Source organism: Candoia aspera, chromosome 1 (assembly GCF_035149785.1).
Source record: "Candoia aspera isolate rCanAsp1 chromosome 1, rCanAsp1.hap2, whole genome shotgun sequence".
Taxonomy (NCBI): domain Eukaryota; kingdom Metazoa; phylum Chordata; class Lepidosauria; order Squamata; family Boidae; genus Candoia; species Candoia aspera.
The window spans coordinates 80821317-80841457 of NC_086153.1; the positions used below are offsets into that span (position 1 = coordinate 80821317).

Consider the following 20141-nt stretch of genomic DNA (forward strand, 5'->3'; position numbering starts at 1 on the left):
GCTTATATGGACCTAGCTATTACTGCTTAATCACCAAATCATGGAAAAAAATCAAGAGCTTAATGTAAGTACAAACTCATCTACTATATTTAGCCTAACCTATTTCAAATAATTGTTGTGATAATAAAATGGAGGTGAGTGAAAATAAATACTGCTCTCAGTTTCTTGGAAGACGGTAGAATATAAATAAGTGACTTAAGTCAGTGCTAAGATGGTTTTACTTGTACTGCAGTTTGGAGGGGGGAGATTAATCCCCTCTGCTTTTGTCTTGGTTCCAGTCCAAACTGCTCCCTGTGATGTCTGTTTTTTTTTAAAAACAACAACAACACATGGATCTTTAGGTGTATGAATGCGTGCACACACACACACACACACACACAGTTTGTGCTAAATTCTCAATTCTCAATTCTCAAAAATTGCTGAACTAAGGTCTAGAATTAATCATCTGAAGGCTGAATTTCCAGAGGGCATGCAAGAATATCTAAGGATACCTATTCAGTACCTTGACATTTTCTCCACATCTTCCACTGTCTCTGGTAAGGGCTGCCCCTTGGTCTCAGGTAAAAGTAACACCAGAATTCCACAGAGAACAGAAAGTATGCCTATGAAACAGTGAAGTGAGAAATACATTAGACATTAGACATTTGTCCTGGAAAAAAAGAAGATTTAATTCTACTGTGCTGAAAAAAAAAATGCTACAATTTAAATAGTTTTGATATAAGCAGCAAGAAAAGGTCTAAATGAGATGATTAAAGAGTTCATCCAGTCCATGAAATACTACACTGAGGCAGCAGCTTCTAGTATTTAATATATGGGTTCAAATTCGAGGCACAATTTATCCAACTACACCAGAATTAGGATTTGGGCCAGTTGTCTTGACACTGCACTGTTCTAGCAGACATGGAGTTTGAGAGGTGGACCTGAGTTGGAGTCCTGTCATGGCCTTATAGATGGTAATCCGCAAATCAGTTTTCCCAACCTGGAGCTCCTCAGATGTGATGGATTACAAATACCATACTAGTCAGGGTCATATTTGTTGGGAATGATACTTGGGAAGATTCTGTAGAGTCAGGTTCCTTAAGCTGAGCTCAACCCCTGGTGACTACATAGGCACAACCATGTCATTTTCTTGACAACAACGTGGAAGTGATTTGTTAGTGGGTTTTCCTAGGAAGAATGCTATAAATTAAGCTCATTGTGATTTCAGAACCAGTTCTTACACTCAGAAAGGATGGGTCTTCCCAAAGACCTTAGGTGCAGAATAATATATTGGTCTGGATTAAAACATAAGGATCAATTGATACAAGTATTATTATTATCTTTTTTGAAGGAATGGTATAATAATCAGTTTTGATTTGATTAATTGTAAAATGGTGATCTCAATCAGAGATAATTGCAATTAAAAATAAATTCCTGTCAGGAGCAGCCAAAGAACAGTTTCAGATCACTACATTCCCAACTTCAGTTTTTATTGCTTTCACCATGCAGAGAAAATCTTGCCAGACTAAAGCTACCCTAACTGACCCAAGGGTAAATAACCTGGGAGACTCTAGGGTGGAGCTACCTTGAACCTCTTAACTTTCCCATAAACAGCCTCTGGACTGTGAATCCTCTTATCTGCCTGGAATGCACTCCCTCCTTCCTGGGAATGAACAGCAGTGCCAAAATCCACAATTCCAGTCTTAACACAGTTTATTCTCATCTTTAATTGAGACTATATAAAAATGAACAAAGTGAGATTAGCAACATGGAGGTCTCTTTTGTGATGCACAGTACTCTTGCAAGAAACCAAATTCCTGGACAAAAATAATTATAGACTTATTATCATTCTGAGTAGCAAACCCCACTTTCTATGCAAGCATGCATCTAAACTCCATTGATTGTTCATCGTAAGTGGCTCTGAAAAGGAGCCATTTCCATGGGAAAGTACTAACAGAAGAAATTTAATCCTATCCCCATCTCTGTCATGGTTCCTGTTTCAATGTTCCTGTGAACATCGTAACTAGTTCCCATGCCATGCTGGGGCTGACACGTGTTACTGTCCGGGAGGTGCTGCTCTTGTTCTTTGTACCAGGCACTGATGTAGAGACTTTGGAATGTCTATCTGGGTTATTTTGCCTGTTCAAGGAGACTTTCCCGAAGACCGTCAGGAACCGTTAGGAAGGCCTGCAGGCTGCAGGGAGTGGACTCTTTCTGACTTTGGGGGGGAGGGAATGGAACTGTTTAAGCTTTAATTGTTTGAAAGACCCACACTTTTGCCATTCTCAGCTTTGCTCTTGAACTTGCATACTATCCAGTATTAAATCAGATGTCCATAAGCTTCTTGGGTAGGCGTTCATCACCATCTGCCATTTCTGCAACTTTCCTTCCTCCAAACCACTTGCCTTTATGCAGAATTCTAGATGTGTTTATAATTTTGTAAACATATTTTACAATGAATGCAGTTTTTGAGAAGGGTACAGAGCAAATAGTATACATCCCTCCCCATCCCTGGCCCTGCTTTGCTGAAAATTCCCTCTCTCAAAGTTGGTTTCCACCACCACCAGCATTCATCAGGGGGCAGTACGTGTATTTGCCCATCATATTATATGTTTTCTAGTTCTGAAATAGCATCAACCTTGAGCTTTCTTCCAAACTGGCAAAAGAAAAGCAAATTTTGAAATAATTTCTTACAATAGATAATCAGAGGAAGCTCTGACCAGAAGGCTGCTAATCGGTAGAGCAGAAACGGGGCTACCGTGCCCCCTATATCACACATTCCTGAACATATTGAAACACCAAAGTTTCTGCAAGGAAAAGAAAAGGAAACATATTACTTATGATGTATAGATATGAGTTTCAGGTGAGCATATTTACTCCCTTTCACCATATACAGGGCACTTCCCTATAGGTGTGCTCAGTATCCATCACCCATATGATCCCTTGCTTGCTACCTATTTATTTCTGACTCAACTATGTGTATCTAGAACAGTAGGAAAGATCAGCTTTCTATTTGCAAAACAGAAATTCTGGAGAGCTTATTGGTTGGCCATTATCCCACTGATGAGAACTTCGCCTTCTCCCATCTCCTGGCTCCAGAATCCAAGGCAACCATCAATCTCTCCCTCTTTCAGAGCTTCAGGATCTTCTTCTTTGTGTCTGCTTGTAGGCAATCTTTAGAATATATGGTCTCTCTGCCCACTCCATCCTCCATAGCGGCATGCAATCATGGGTGGAGGTATTGAGAAAAGTGCCTAGTTGCAAAAATGCTGACATGCTACCATGTGAGAGCTCACAAAAGACTTTTCAATGCAAAAGAAGGAAGGTGGTTTTTCATTCAGGATGTGTTTCTTCCAAGTAACCACTTGAAATATTTTGCAAACAACTATTCAACTACATACAGAAGACTGAAAATATGGAGGGGAGGGAGAATAATCTGTGTTTGTGTTTGTGAGCTGCCCAGAGTTATGTTGCATAAGATAGGCAGCTATATAAATCAATCAATCAATCAATCAGAAATAAAATAAACTGCTTGCATCTCCCCATTTATGTCTCATGGCATTTAGGAAGGAAGGAAGGAAGGAAGGAAGGAAGGAAGGAAGGAAGGAAGGCAGGCAGGCAGGCAGGCAGGCAGGCAGGCAGGCAGGCAGGCAGGCAGGCAGGCAGGCAGGCAAGAGGGCAGGCAGGCAGGCAGGCAAGAGGGCAGGCGGGCAGGCAGGCAGGCTCTTATGCAAAGCTATTGAGTCACCATTTCCCTTGCTGCTAGAGCAGTTGAAGCCCAGAAGACTGGATGTGGATAAGGAAAGACCTCCTACAAATGTGGAAATGGACCACTGAGAAGTTCTAGAAGACTGTACTATTTTCAAGAAAAGACCAATTTTGCCACCAATTCTAATATACACCATTACAAATAATGGATCACAGACAGAGTTTTTACACAAACCTTTGTATGGAAGTATCCTAGCACTCAGAGGTGGAGAGATCAGATACTGTCCAGATAAGTTTTATTAAATGTCTTAACTTGCAAGAATTAGAGCTTTATACGTAAGTGTCCATCAGTTAACCAATACTAGATTGGCCTTTTACACTGCTTGGTGAAACAAAACAACACTAAAGTAGGAAAATAATTTTCCCCACTTCTGGGGAAGTAACAGAAGGTTAAGAAATGAAATAAGCTTATCGCTCAAGGAAAAATGGTTTTGATTTAGGGTGTGTTCTAAGCAGATTCAAATAAGGTATTGGGGTTGCGTATAGCCTGTGACCCATGAATTGTCTTCTTCTCTAGAGGCCCAATCTTTATTTATACACACATACATATGTATCTTTTTATCAGAAGTTTTAAAGAAGATAAAAACTAACAAAAACTAATACAGAGTAAAGAAAACAGAGAAAGAGAAAGAGACAAAAGTGCAGAAAGATAAAAAGAAACAGAAGAAGCTTTTGATTTTCTTTGCAGCAAAATACAAATATGATAACAAAGTTATCTCTATGGTTACAAAAGAAAAGCTCACTTTTTTATATTATCTAACTTCTTTTCTAATCATCAAAACCACAAGTCATAACTTCATTTTTGTTTCGTGCAAAAAGTCTGTAAGAGGTTTCCAGTCAGCCATAAATGCAGATATTGTCTTTTCTCCAATCAAGGAAGTCAATTTAGCCACCTCTGCAAGTTCCATCGCCTTCATCAACCATTCCTCCATTGTGGGTTGTGCCGAGTCTTTCCACTTTTGAGCATATAATAATTTTGCTGCAGTTGTTCTGGAGTCCCAGGCTTTTACACATTTATTGGTAACTACATCATCCTGAATACAACAGGATTTATTTCTCAACATATGTCTAGACATAGGATTGCACTGCAGCTCTTTGATCCACTTCCTTGCTAAATGCTATTTCTTACTTTTAAAATGCCTTCAGATGCAAAGCTGATCCTTTCTGTGATCTTGTGAAAATTGTTCAAAATGCAGATCCCACTTACCTGAAAACTGTAGGATACAGTTCACTATTCACAAGATACACAAGTTCAAAAGTGATGGTGATCCCCAATCTTGCCAAGATGGCTACTGCTGTACTTAACCATGGTATGTCTGTTGAGATATATGCAGAAAGGAAATGTTAAAGGAATTCACTTAACCCTGGAACCTGGACATCAAGATCCGATTCCTTAACCAATTTTATTATCTTGGTCTCTAACCACTGTTATTTCATGACTCTTCCTCCATATAAATTAGCCAAAGAGGTAATGTTGTGATTGATTTCAGAATTATTTATGTATTTATCATCCAAGTTCAAGGCTGCCAAACTCCTTAATTACTCTGGGTGGATTACGGAGAAAAAAGAAAAACAGTACATATAAAAAGAGGTATTATCCAACTGAAAGAACAATACAGCCAGTTACAAAACCAGACTTAAGTAAAAGGGATTCCACAATCACCCTATCCCAAAGCATGGGAGAACAGTCTAATTTTTAGTTATTTCCTAAATGTCATAAGGGTGGGAGCCATTTGAATTTCTGGGGGGGACATCATTCCAGAGGGCAGGGGCTGCAACAGAGAAGGCCCATTTCCTGGGTCCCATAAAATGGCACTGTTTAATTGATAGAACCTGGAGTGTACCCACCCTGCTTGATCATACCAGTATTGTTGGGAGGGGTGAATTAACTTGCTATATTGGTAGTATGTGTCACAGATGATAAAATGTGAGGCTATCCCTTGCCACCCTCTTTAATTCAGGATGCTCCCTCCATGCCATCTCATCTCTCCCTTTTTGGGAGGACAGGTAACCACACTTCCCAATAAAACACTGAATTGCAGGCAGACACCACTTGTCTCTTCTCAAAATGTCTACGGGATCTATGTCGAGGCAGAGCATTCTAGTAAATACAATTAGAGCCTAGTATTTTATTTTGCATCATGACATTTTAAAAAAAATGAAAGGATGCTTTAAAAAGGAAGTCAGTTGTGGCTAAAAACCAATTTTTAGTTTATTGACTTGTCAGTGTAATTGTTATCTACTGAAATCTAAGGAAGGAAGACGTTTTTGTGCATAAGAGCAAATGAATGAAGTGTGCAATCTCCAGATGTGAAAATACTTAGCCACTTCTTTCACATTTACTTGTAGATAGCATAAAATATCGTTTTCATAAGGAGCTGAAAGGCTAGATTTAAGAAAGGGAAGAGAGCATTTTTTACTCCTCACTGATGCTTTTTTTAATCTGTTCAATTGTGTCCAATTCTTGGAGACTGCCTGGACAAGTCCTTGCAGTTTTCTTGGCAGGCTTTTCAGAAGTGGTTTGCCATTGCCTTCTTCCCAGGGCTGAGAGAAAGTGACTGGCCAAAGGTCACCCAGCTGGCTTTGTGCCTAAGGTGGGGCTAGAATTCAGAGGCTCCCAGTTTCTAGCCTACTACCTTAACCACTACATCAAACTGTGTCTCTTCACCGATTCATATCAACCTGCAATTGTCCCCAGGGCTGCTGTTTGGGAAATGCCACTCTCTCTGGATGAACCAAATGGCAGTCCTTCCAATGATGAAAAGGAGAAGGCCAAAAATGGTCTCCACCAACCTTTGCCTCCCTTTCTCACCCTTTGATACATTGGGCGGGCAAGCCAACCAATGGGTGGATCTTCTGTAACTGTTTATAAATGATTGACAAATATGCTTCTTCAAGATAGTATATATATCCAAACTCGATTGTTTAACTACTTTAGTTTTTAAAATGTATTAATTTAATTTGTTTATGCAATTCATCAGCTGCCTCAGTCCTCATGGTTTCTAGGTGGAGAGTTCTGTTTACAAAGGGTTTGTGTGAGGGTTAGTGTTCTTAGTAGAAATATTCTGCCATTCTGAATAGAAACATTGAATGTTGAATAAGGAAGTTTAAGAAGTTTAGACTGACCCTTAAAATCACAGGTATATTCGTATAATATTCCCAAATATACATGAATACAATAAATATATGAACCTCCACTTGCCCCCTTAAAACTTCGATGTGAGTCATGATTAGCTGAGAGGAGTGACTTTTTCCAGCTGCATGACAGAAAGAAAGGGAGCATGAATCTTTTTTCTCTCTCTCTCTCTTCCCATTTTAAACTTGTAGTTGCAGCTTCAAAGAGTGCAGTGCTTGAGAAAAAGGAAAAAGCGGGGGGGGGGGGAATATAACCATAGAATGCTCCTTTGGAGTGGAGTGGAGTGGAGTGGAGGAATACTGGTCCTGCTGAAATTTACTTTTCAGTAACTATGCATCGTTATCCCATTAAGGACCCTTGTTCTTGCCGCAAACAACATTGGTTTTAAAATACATAAACTCTCAGGTTGCCCCAAAGGCAATTGATGAGCTTTGCTAAAAATATAGAGGGATTCCCTTTTTTTTTTTCCTTGACTTCTGGTGGCCCATTAGTTCCAGACTGCATTAGGGACAGATCCAAATCACTGTGCTTGCAGTTGCTACTGTTGCTTTTACCACAGCAGATGGCAGCACTGAGCCTCCTGTGGTTGATCACTGTGCTGTTGGCATGACTGAGAATTAAAGAGGAAAAAAAAATACTGCAAAAAGACAGTAGCAAACCACTTCCATAAAGCTGCCAAGAAAACTGCATGAAAGCAATCACCAGGAGTTAAACTTGACTCAAGTGCATTGCCCAGCAACTGTTGCTTTTGGATTTAACAAACAGGTCTCTGGAAGGATTTGAAACTTCCTTGTCACTGCAGAGAAAAGCAGAGATGGGCTGCGCTGCACTAGGCATCTTGGTACTTGCTGTCCATTCCTTCAAACTGTACCCAGAAATGATCATGGAACTCTCTTGGACAATCAGAGAAACAGCAATGAATATAGTTGAGGCTATCCACTTTGAACTAATTTGGATACAAATAAAGCAGCCTGATAATATCACGTGGCAATCCTCACCATTAGGTGATTATGGGATTATTCTACATTATGTGATCATGGACACAGTGTGTCCAGTTATGGAACTGGAAAGCAATGCCATTGCTTTGCCCACTTTTGCCCAATGTAATGGCATGTGGGAAAGACCTTGGGAGACTGGGCAAAGAGATGCTGCCAATGGAATGGTCAGATAAGAGACAGCACAGCCCACAGCTGGATGGTGGGTGGGGCAGGAGGCTCAGAAGAGACCCTCCCTAGTTTCTCGGGCTTTAGAGGAGAAGGGGAGAAATTGTACTTTCAGACTTGCAGGATTCTGTCAATGTAGCTTTACAATAAAGAGGAATTGGCTCATCTGGTCGTGATTCCTATCTGGTTTACCCAGTGAGGCTGACAACCAGTAGAGAAAGTCTGAAGTCTAAAAAAACTGATAAGATGAATTATTTGCCAACTGTTTGCCAAAGCCTTTGGGCCAATGGCTTGTACTGCCCAAGCATCTCATTACAAGGGGCAGAACAGAAAAACTTGCCTAACTGCTAGCAAATTGTGAGCTCAGCAAATGAAAATCCAGAAAAATAACTTCTTAGTTCTTCTATCCCTTGCCATTATTGATCCCAAATCTTTGCAATGCAATGATCACATGGCTTGGACTCCTAACCTGGAGGCAATGGTAGGCAGATAAGGTACAAACCAGATTAGTCTGTGTGATGTACATGTTTTCCCAAAGTGAAAGTAGGACCACCATCCCTTTAAATACATTGATCTTATAGAATAACAAAATCATTTCAATATTCCAGGAAAGAGAACATTTGTTCCAATCTTAATGAGCTGCATGACTTTTTTATTTCTATTTGGGGGTGGGGGTGGGGGTGGGGGTGGGCAGGAGAAGAGAAGTAACCAATGAATGGAATATGTTTGTAAGACGTATTCTGGGCACCCACTACCTGATGTCTAAGGCACTCATATATCTATGGACATTTTCTTTAGGCTCCCTTCCCCACCTAACTTTCTATATCAGTGTTTTTCAAACTTGGCAACTTTAAGATGTGTGGACTTTAACTCCCAGAATTGCCCAGCCAGCATATATTTACTTTTTCAATGAAATGGGAAGTTGGTACTCTGCAAAATATAATCCCAGCCTGCCACATCATCTTTTGCCTTTGGACCCATAAGCATTCCTGGAAAACAAAAAATGGCTACAAGTTGCAACCTAGAGTTTGGTTTGGAAGTATGCCCACCTGCCCAGAAGAATGACAAAAGTAACCTGGAAATAGCAAGGAACATTCTGAGAAGGCAAAAGTCAAGGTGGGGAGTTTTCTGCCCTCCACCACAGCCATGTTTTGCATGTGCAAATTTCCCCAGTGAAATTTATTTCATGAGAGTGTCTACAACATGCTCTAAAAATGTCCATTGCACATCCCCATCCCCAACCCCTCTCATTCTTTGTGGACTTTAACTAAAGTGTACGCATCCTTCAGGCCTAGAAATTGAGAGGGATCATAATTAATCAAGGAGATATTCTTGGGATTCCTTCAGATGGCTCCATTTAGCTCTGCAAGTTCATTATCCCATTCATTACCCTAATGAACCCTTTCCTCTCTGTAGTTTGGGGCAGTTAGTAGTTAATACAGGCTATAGAATACCTTTGATCATGACCATGAGTTGATGATGAATCACCTGAAAAATGTTCTCAAGAGTCTGAGTTGGCAACTTATTAATAGGCAAATCATATCCTTCTGTTCTTACACAGCATCTATGCTTGGATAATCAATGCCAATGATTTAATAAAAGCAGACTCTGGATAAGACTGAAGCAACAGTCTTGGGAAGCAAGCCCTGTGGCCTTCATTGATGTCTCATTCTTTTATGTTCCAGTGCTTCATGATACTACAGTCATTTAAACAAATACTCTCATTATTGCATATACAACAAATAAGAATGTCAAGGCCTGCAATCAGGCACTGTTGCAAACTATGGCAGTTCTACCCATTGGTATTGGCTCATTCTCAAATACCTCTAATGTGTTTTGAAGTTAGCCTGCATCTCTCTTCCATCTGCTCACCTCAGCAAACAGCCCCCAACCAAACTCCAATCCAAGTCACAAAGTGCAAAATGGAAGTTTTGCTCCACAGACAAGCTGGAAGAAAATCAACTCGGCTGGTCAAGGAGGAGGACCTTACAGGAATCCTCCAACATGGCACCGAGGACAGATTGGCATCAACCTGTGTGTGGCAGAGTCCTGAAACCTCTCCTATTATTTTCCATAAAAAAAGCAGTGCAGTTCTTTTGAAAGAGTAACACACAACCTTATTTCACCAAACTGAAACATTTGGAGATATTTAAACCTGTTTAAAAAAGCACTTTTGTATTTAAGCTGAATGCTTTGAGAGACAGGGTGAGATAGCAAAGAGAAAAGAAAAAGAAGACCAAAGCCATCCAGTTACCTTCTGGTAAAAATGCTGTGATTAAGCATGCAACCCCTGCCACAAAGGTTCCTGAGGCAAAGAGGGGACGCCGGCCAAGTTGGTCAATGGTCGCTAAGATTAAGAAAGCTGAAGGCAATTCCATCACGGCAGAGATGAAGAACTCCAAATACAGATTCCCTTCTATGAGTCCCAGGCGCAACACAAGCCCTTGGTAAACTACTGCACTGGTGAACCTTGAAAAGCAAGACAAAACAAGAAACAGTGGGGCCTCCAGGATTTCTGAACAGCCAGGCTTGCCTGGGAAATATTGAATGAGACAGGCATAGCAGCAGTGCAGCTGGGCAACACTTACCAGGCATACATGAGAATCAATGTGAATTTTCTCATCTGCGGAGTTCTAACCAGATCCAACAGAGAGGGGTTGCTCACTTCTTCATCAGAGACTGTGATCTATGTAAGAGATGCAGAGTTCGTATTCCCAGTAACAGTAAAGAAATTGGACCAGGTAAAAGTGCTCTAGTTTTGAAATGTGCTAATATTAATTTTAAAAGCAGAAAGGCAAGTTGGCAAATGGAGCAAACAAAGAGCTGTTAATAAACCATCACATTTCACCTTAGTATTTTTCTTTTTTTCCCCTTGCCATGATATTTGTGTCTTTCCTAAACTACATGGCTACATCCCTGTGAACAGAGTACAGTTGGATAAACCCACACAAATGTTCAACCCATCCACTGCAAAGTATTCTATTGCTTACAACTAATAACTACCAGTTGGAATGAACCTTATTTAATACATATAGACAAAGTTTGCAGAACAGACTGAACACAAACTAGCCAGCCACAGTGTAGCTTAGTGTGTTGTCCAAATTCGGCCTTTGTGGTCACTTCATGGTTTGGTGAATCACGCAAACCCAAAAAATTGGGGTAATTAAGAACATGAAGGTAAAGTTAAAGATATCTTGCAAACATAGCCATATAGTACTTGAGAACATTCAAAGAACTTCATGCAGAAAACCTCCATAACCTTCAAATGGGTCTGTAAAATAAATCAAGGTCAGCATTCATATATTGTATGCCAGAGTGGATAACATTTTTGGTAGCTGGGGAAAGCAATACACTTTCTTGTGCAGGAGCAATAGTGGACAAGAAAATGATGTGTTGGAAGATTTTTTTTTTAGTTTGTTTTCCTTAGTTTAAATTTTATTTATTTCTAAATCATACTAACATCATTTTGAGGGGTATGTCAGTTTTTATGCATTTTGCACCCCTAAATGACAGGGCAGGTCTGGGCAGTTATAGCTGGAGGGAGAAATAGGGGAGCAGAAATGGAGTTTGGGGGCTGCATAAATATTTTGGGTCTCAGATTGCCCAATGTGCCATAAATGATGAACTGAGAATGTGAGGTCATATCCTTGGTTTTTATCATTTTTCCCAGGTTAATTGTTTATTGCATTATAAAATGTGAGTTATAGATTATATAATACAGATAATAGCTAAGTACAGTGGTGTTCATACAATAAAAAATTAGTAATTAGGTAGTGTTTATACAATAAAAAAATTATTAATTGTTAACACTGATGACTTAAATTAAACCTTTAAAGATTAGAAAAAAAGTTAATGTTAAATATGATTTCTAAAATGTAATGAACATACAGTTGCTTAAACTGTACAAATGCTAAGTATGACATTGATAAAGAGTTGCAAAATGCATTGAATTATATGAGAAAGGTTTTGATCTTTGATCTTTGATCTTAATACTTAATACTAAAGTCTCCACTGTATTCTTATTAATGTTAAAAAAAAAGTGAAGAGGAAAAAACTGAGTTGCTTGGAAAAAGTAGATAGGCATTTAATTTCTAACTTCCCTCTTTTTATACTCCAACCGATGTACAGTGAGAGGGGCGGTAATATAAATCTAATAAACAAACAAACAAACATGTAGATCCCCTTAAAATCTATACTCTAAAGGTTTGCATTTGCCTTGCAGTGTGATAGATCATGTATATGGAAATCATTCTTGCTTGAATTTGGTTAAAATAGGTTTTTATCTTGATCAGTTAAAAGTATGAATTAGTTAGCTGCTAGATTACCAGCTAGGAAGCATGGTTTGTGGGAAAGCACAGAAACTTTAATGTTTTGGCCTGTGCTGAGTGGAATTACAGGAGTCATAATGCAATACACTGCAAAAGATTGTTTCATAGTGCTGGCTAAGAAGGCCTCTTCAGCAGGTCTTTCCCATCCAGTCCTGCCTTATTCATTTATTTACTTATGTTGCTTATATGCCGCCCACTCCCACAGGCTGTAGGTGGCTAACAATGTAAGCATTATAAAAAACCCCAGGAAACCCCCAATACATATAAGCATGCTTTTTTTTTAAAAAAAAAAGGAAAATAAACACCAACAAATACAATGACCATATCTTCTAACCAAAGACCACACTCTTTCTATGGAAGATGGAACACGTAGGTTCTTCCTGAATTCTAGGAAGGATGCAGCCAATCAAATGCCCTTTATGAAGGAGTTCCAAAGAGTGGGGTGGCCATAGAGAATGCCTGCCTCTGAGGTCCCAACAAATGACAATCCCAAGAGGATGGGACCTCTAGAGAGTTAACCCTATTTCATCTAGTTGGATGGGCAGATGAACACAGGAGAAGATGGTCCCTCAGATAATCATGCTTAGAGTCATATAGGGCCCTAAAGGTGAAATTTCAAGGATCACCCATGCACTCAAGTGTACTGAGAGGCATGAGAACCTGTAATTAGAAATTCTAAAGATTAAATCTGCAGATTCAGGATCAGTGGCATGAGGAGAGCTTCTAAGCAAATCTCTGAGATGGAACTTCCCAGTGGAGATAGCTCAGGCATAAAAGCCTTCCTGGTTGTGGAAAGGAGGGTTCCCACAGTTGCTTCTTCTTCACAAAGGGCCTCAGGAGGAGGGGAAGAAAGCCAGGGAAGCTGCCCAGGGCTTCAGTTCCACCAGAGGGTCAAGCCCCTCCTCATCCAGCTTTCATGCAATCTGTAACAGTGACAGTGGTTGCTCTCTCACACACAAGCCACACCCAGGAGTCAAGGGTATTCTCACATTCTCATGTGCTCTTCTGCAGGTCAACAGACAACATAAGCATCTGCAGTGGAGGTGTGGTGGGGCAAAAGCTGAAATGAATTTCACCATGTTTCTCATCATTGCAGATGCCTTTGCCAGCCAGTGGTGGGAGAAACATCCACCAACCACAACAGCAAGAATGGGGCAAGCCTGGCTGCAGCTCTATTACGTCTAGGCAACTTGCTGTGCTGCTTCTCCTACATCCCATTCTGTCATAACTCAAGTTGAACATTTTTTTAAAAACAAGATCAGAGTCACAAAGAAGTTGTGCAGCACTTTTCTTTAGGAATTCTTTCATCTTCCTTTCTCTTTTTTATATAGACCACAAATATCAACTTCCAGATTCCTCCATGCTCAATTTGAGATGCCATGGAGGGAGGTTAGTCCCATCATACCACTGTGTCACTATTTCTGCCTGGCACTAAGCTAGTAGGTGGCATAGAGCTGAAGCACTCACCATCTTGCCTATTGAATAGTCTAGCACTATTGGACAATTCTGATAGACCACCAGCACAGTGTTATCCAACCAGGTCTTTAGAGAGACAACTGCACAATGATGGTACAGGAGGCTTACCAGGGACCAGAGAAGGGGCACACCTGCATCGGCCCAAAATGACCAGTCTTCCACCAACTATTTGTCAACTGATTTTCCCTCTGACATAATGGGTAGTACAGAAAACTCAATTATATATTTTACTACAGTACTGGTGCTTGATGCTGTTGGCGTAAAGGGGAAAACAACACTGATACAGTCAAAAATGACTTATGACTATCTTATTCATGGGCAGCGGACAAGTTGAAGACAGAGTCATGGGGGCATGGCAGAAAATTGATACTAACAGGGCAGGTTGGTACTCCTTTATCCAAGGAGGCAAAAGGTTGGCATCTCCCTTACTGCTCTGCTTACATAGGAGAATTTCCTTCTAAGTTATGCTTCTTGACAATATGCATTCAAATGACTTTCTCCAAAAGGGAATGCAGCAACTTTTTTCTGCCTACCAATGACATGGTTTTAAATAACACAAAGTTTATCTGTTGTTACACTGTAAGAAACTTAGCACTAGAAGGAGTTTGCTATGCCTAGCTGTTAGGAGGTAATTATCTCCCCCTGCTCCCACCACCCCGCTTCAACATTTCTTTCGGAAATTAGAGCTACATCAGCTAGGGAGAAAATCCACCAAAAGTACAGAATGTGACATGCATCTGATATTCCCATCATAGTACTTCCGGGAGCATCATGCTCTTTGCTGGGCACAGAACCAAGAATGACTGAACTTGTGTATCCAAAAGGACTTTGGAAAAGAGCCAAAGTGGAGTTTAGATGTGGTAGATATGACTGAAAACTAACCAGTTGCAGCTGTCAATAAATTAGGATTGTGGCTGAGAACACTAACTTGAAACTTTAGACAAAGATTTTTGAAATGACACAGGGAAAGTAATATAATCCTGGAGGCCAAGGTTAAAGTTCTAAAAATATTGTGGTTGAACAAATTGAATTTAATATAAACTGATTGATGCCCCCCCAAAGCCATACATATTTTTGTTCATTGTTTTTAACCTGACCTCATAGAAATATATTTATTTATACACAATGCATTTATAAGATATATGTTGAGGGGAGAGTCTTTCAAGCACCGCTGCTCAACTTTTATGAAAAGTTGGAAATTCTCATTATAGTGATTTATGAAGTTTTAATATATTCTTCTCTGAAATGTGGGATGGACCATACTGAATCTTAATTTCACTGCTTTACCAGTCTGAAAACACCCCCAATTTTCCATTCCTCTTACAACTAAACATAGTTCAATTACTAACAACATTTTGAAAGCATCTGTGTCATGTTCACTGTTCCAATGTGCACTGTACATCGTAACGTTTCACATGCCATGTCGCTGACCTTGTGCCAAGCTCTGTATCTATGTTCATTTTAATGGAATGTGTTTGGGTTATGTGCTCGGCTCAAGGACTTTTCCACCACAACGTCAAGAGCTGTTAGGAGCACCTGGGATTGTGAGCCTGGGAAGATTCTACTGGGGGAGGGATCTCGTTTGTACCGAAGGGTTTTTAGTTTGTAATTGGCGCGTTTTTCTCATTCTCAGCTTTCTTTGTACTTGCATACTATTCTTTAATAAACCAGATTTTATTCAGCTCTTGCTTGGAAGTCTGAGAGTATTTTAGGATAGGCAACCATTACAATCTGTGAGGAATTAAGTGCATTGTACAAGATAAACTAAGATATAATCAAACAAGATTCAGGGTCACCAACCCTCTCCTTTTGAAATCTTACATACATCCAACAACTAGGAATGGGGAAAATCCAAAATTAACTTTGATGGTGGCTTGCTCACACTATACATCTATCTTTCTATAATTTAGAGGGGATTTTTTTTTTCAAAAGACAAGTGATGCCTCTATAATATCTATGATTTTCATAAATGTTGTTCACCGAGAACTGTTGGGTGGGTTGTAATGTTGGGGGGATAATAGCAAATGTTTCCTTCACAATCTGTCAAGACTCCTTGGGATCTAAAGTCTGTTAGGATTTATCCAAAAGTCTAAAACGTTTTCCTTAAAAAGCAACAACAGGATTTTAAATCCCTACACTTACTTCTCTGAAAATGGGCAGGTTCCATTTCCTTAGAAAAGGAGTCACCCTTCCTATGTTCTGTTGAAAAGTTTAACAAAGCCATCAAGTTCTGGCCAATAACATGCATATTAGTAAAAACAGAAGTGGTACAGAAGAATCAAAACACTGCTACAAGTGGCATTCACTTTTCTCTCCTGTCTGAACTGGAATCTAGGAGAAATGGGATGGAGCTCAGAGCCACGACACAACTGAAGAGTAAAACAGGGAAAATCCTTTACTACAAGCTAGGTGGCTACCTAATGTAACACATCAAAGAAATCTGATGGTTGTTAACAACACATATACACATGACCTGTAATGCCTTGACTACAGGACTTCTGTGTTGGGGGGAACCTATGCTTTGAAACCCTCCAAGGCCCAGCCTGTGGGTTTGAGTGCAGACTTGGCTAAATACATGACAAAGAAAATAACTCCTTAAGATATAGCGGTAAAAAATTAGCTGTTACTGCAGTTGTAGCACTTGCCCTCTGGAATGACATTGCCCTCCTCCCTGAGATTCGTTTGGCCCCCACTCTGGCCGTATTTAGATGAGCCCTTAAGATCTGGCTCTTTTCCCAGACCTTGGGCTAGAGGGGGTGGTGGGCTCTTTGTGGGTTGTTTGATTTGTGAGATGGTGGTTGTTTCCTCCAGATGCTCTTTTTCTATTGCACAGATTGTTTTATTTTAAATTTGGTGTATTGTATGCCACCCAGAGTTGCAGTGCAATAAAATTGCATTTTAAAAATTAAATTATAGTCTGTACCTCTGAAAAGTGCACTGGAAGGCTCTGTCCATTCCCCTTGGCAAGGGACTGCATAATCTGCAGCGCCTTTTTGCCTTTTTTGCGAGTGATCAGCCACCGTGGAGATTCAGGGACCAGCCTGCCAAAAGAGAGAGAGACCAATGAGGAAGAATCGGCAGCTGACAGCAGGTAAGATTTATTGCCTGCAAGAATGGCAGAACTTAAGCAGCATCCTAATGAGGTCTTGGGCCTTTCAACTCTTTCCTGGCACTCTGAGCTTCTTTCTCCCTCCTGAAAACTTCTTTTGCTGGAGAAAATGACTCTTACAAATCTGGCCACTTCTTCCCCCTCCCCTGCTTTTTGGAATATCCTTCCTGATGAAGATTCCTTTGGAATTCAAAAGCTCTCATACTCTTTTGTGCTGGTTTGGTTGATGCTAGAAAAACTATTATACTGCGGATTTTTATTTTTTTCCCTCTTGAGATACCAACATAGTTGCTGTTGCTTTTTATGAGCCAATAAAGTGATATTGCATATGGTGAAGGAGACGAGCAGTCCAGTGTATTTGAACTATGTGAAACTAATGAATTCAACCATTCCAACAGTAAGCTAGTTCATATTAGTAACAAGGGTGACTCATATGTGTAATCTGGTGCCTCTGAAATTCTATCAAAATTCTGGAGAGCATCAAGCCTTTCCTTTCTTCCCATTCCTACTTATCAGGCAGCACATGGGAATGAAATACATTTATTTCATTTCCGCCATCTTACAGTTTTTCATTTGACTGACAAACTAATAACCATTAAAATCAGCATTCTTTGAGTGTGATTTTAGAATTAGTTATGCATAATGCCAAGGATATTTTCTTGTGCCTTCCTTTATCCTGTGAAGAAACAGGTCAGCAAGACAAACCAGGGGTTTCTTGGAAGTACCATGTTTGGCAGAACTTCTTTTCCAAAAATGTCGAGGTAATTCTAGTCCCCCGTTACTACTGCTTCTTGCTTCTATGAAATATTTGCCATTTGCTTTTGGAAGATATCGCCCAGATCTACTTGGCTGAGTGGATCACAGCAGACATCAAGAACAATCTGATGTTCTCTGCAGCATCACCAGGTTCATCCATTTGGAGTTCTACACAGGTATTCCAACTCCTCTTCCCTTTGTATTGCTTCTGCTCCTTTAGAACCATCCTTCAATTGCTCTACTCCAAGCACTGGAGCTATCCCATCAAGTTTCTGTAATATTTATTACATCATTATCATCTTCCTGCACCAAAATTACAAGTTCCTCATTTCCCATATTCTGATCATTTGTTAATGGAGCTCAGAAACTTTATGGGCCATTGTTCATGATGACTTCTCATTGACTGGTCTAATAGGTCCCATTGTAGCAATATCCCCACTTCCTTTGACAGTGCACAGCTCTTTTTTCCGAGATCTTTACTTCAGGATTTTGTCTCCAAAATTCTCCAGCTCAAACTCACCATGTTTTGGCTGAATACATTTTGGACAGTTCTTGTGCAGCATATCTCATGCCAGTTGCAGGTGCTTTTTCAGTATCATTTGCGTCCACATGGATTAGCAGAACAAGATCCTTTTCAGTGGACTTGATAAGACTTAGGAGTTGTTTTGGCACACATCATACTTCACTACATGGTGGTTCTGGTTCCTCATAGTAGTACTGAGTCACTAATGATCATATCTCTTCTCTTTGCCTTTTTGCAGGGTGCAGCTGCATCTTCTCCACCCTTCAGAGATCCACTATCCTGCTGTGCTTCTTTTTCTTTCACAGAAGACTCAGAGGCTGTTTCTTCTGCAATGACCTCAGAGTTGTTTCTGAGGTCCAAGGATATATCTTCTGCATCTCTTGCTCTTACTTGTGAGTCTTGCCCACGAACTTGCTCCTCTGTTTGATTCTCTTCCTTACAGAGAGTTTCTTCCTTTGCCACCTCCCACTATAGTGCCTTTTGCTGTAAATCTCTTGCAGGATGCCTAGACTGTGAATTAGTTACTCAAGTCTAGAGATTTTTTTTTCTTTGTGTTTTACATTTCATCTGTAAATGGGGCTTACAAACATTTTGTAGTGGGGGATGGGAAGGAAAGTAATGGCAGAGTTACCAGTAATATAGCAGGAAAAGAAAGTTGGGGAGTGTGGTGGCTAGTTGAATCCCCTGCCATGTGGGAATCACATAAGCAATTCCAGGAAGAATCACAACTCCGAGTGTGAAGAACATCTGTATAACAATTCCAACGACCCTTCGGTGGTCTGAACCAACCAGCTCTGTTACTGAATTGACAAAAAGACAAAACGTCAGACTTTGAAAGAAAACAAGAGAGCTGTTATAAAAATCATAGGTAAAGTAATGGCACGTCACTGCAGTGTCTTACATGCAGGGAGATTTTGCTTTTATAAACACTTGTTTTATATTTACTTTTTTTAAATAAAGACCTGTCTTGTGCCAAAGTGGACAGAAAAGAATTTGTGTACTTTATTTAAGTCTCCCTCAGCCATAAGACCACTTTGCTATTTTGAGATGGAGGAGTGGAGGGGAGGCCATTTGCAAACATTGTTACAAATATTTGGTGCTATGAGCATTACCATATGTGGCTTCAGATCTGGATGGGAATCAAACTGAACTCATGCTGATTATTTGCATACGATCTTTTCCTTGTAGCAGGAGGAAGTCTGGACCTGGCATGATGGAAAAGGCCTGATGATGCTGCCAACTGGTTGGCTGTGATTTGTGGAGGTTTAATTTGCTTCCCACATAGATCTGAAGCCATGTCCAGATCTGATGCTGGACATGGCTCTGTGATCTGCTCTGTGATCTTATTCACACATACCAATCAACTGTTTTGCTTGTATGCTCCTTTCTTCCACTCACTCTGTTGCACATCATAATGTAACATAATGTAATGTATATAATGCATAAGCTACAATTCACTATTAACAACTTCATCAAGAAGGTGTGCTTTAATCTCTGCATGCAAAGCCAAATATCCATCCAGGTCTCTAACTCATGCGGTGATAGAGGAGCCTGCATTCATTCTTAAAGGAATTTGTAAATTGGGTGCTTAGCACAAACTGGAATCAGGAGATACTTTGGAATATATGATTATATATGCAGATCATACTAGGTTCAGATTTCAACTCTCCAAGCTGAATGTGAATCAGACATTTTGATTGACAGCCTGTGAGAGGTTCAATAAATGAATTATTTTTGCAGTTCCAGTGGAAATTAAGAAAAAGAGAAAATCAATTGACCTTCCAGCCAGATGATATAAATAGTCATATGCTAAAATGAGACAGGAATATCATAAATGGTATTGAGATGAAACATGACATTAAATGACACTGAATGTAACACATTCTTGTTAAAAATGCAAACA

At 40.0% G+C, this 20141-nt stretch overlaps 1 protein-coding gene across 1 annotated transcript in view; it reads right to left on the minus strand.

Moving 5' to 3' along the window:
* Positions 1-412: 412 nt before the first annotated feature.
* SLC22A3 (solute carrier family 22 member 3) overlaps positions 413-20141 on the minus strand; it is a 35996-nt gene continuing 16267 nt past the window's right edge. The window contains exons 4-10 of the mRNA XM_063307831.1: positions 18870-19038; positions 16774-16891; positions 10635-10732; positions 10301-10515; positions 4955-5063; positions 2674-2786; positions 413-602 (exon numbers count right to left, since the gene is read on the minus strand). Of these exons, the coding sequence (XP_063163901.1) occupies positions 496-602; positions 2674-2786; positions 4955-5063; positions 10301-10515; positions 10635-10732; positions 16774-16891; positions 18870-19038 (929 nt within the window). The 3' untranslated portion in view covers positions 413-495. The remainder of the gene's footprint in view (positions 603-2673; positions 2787-4954; positions 5064-10300; positions 10516-10634; positions 10733-16773; positions 16892-18869; positions 19039-20141) is intronic.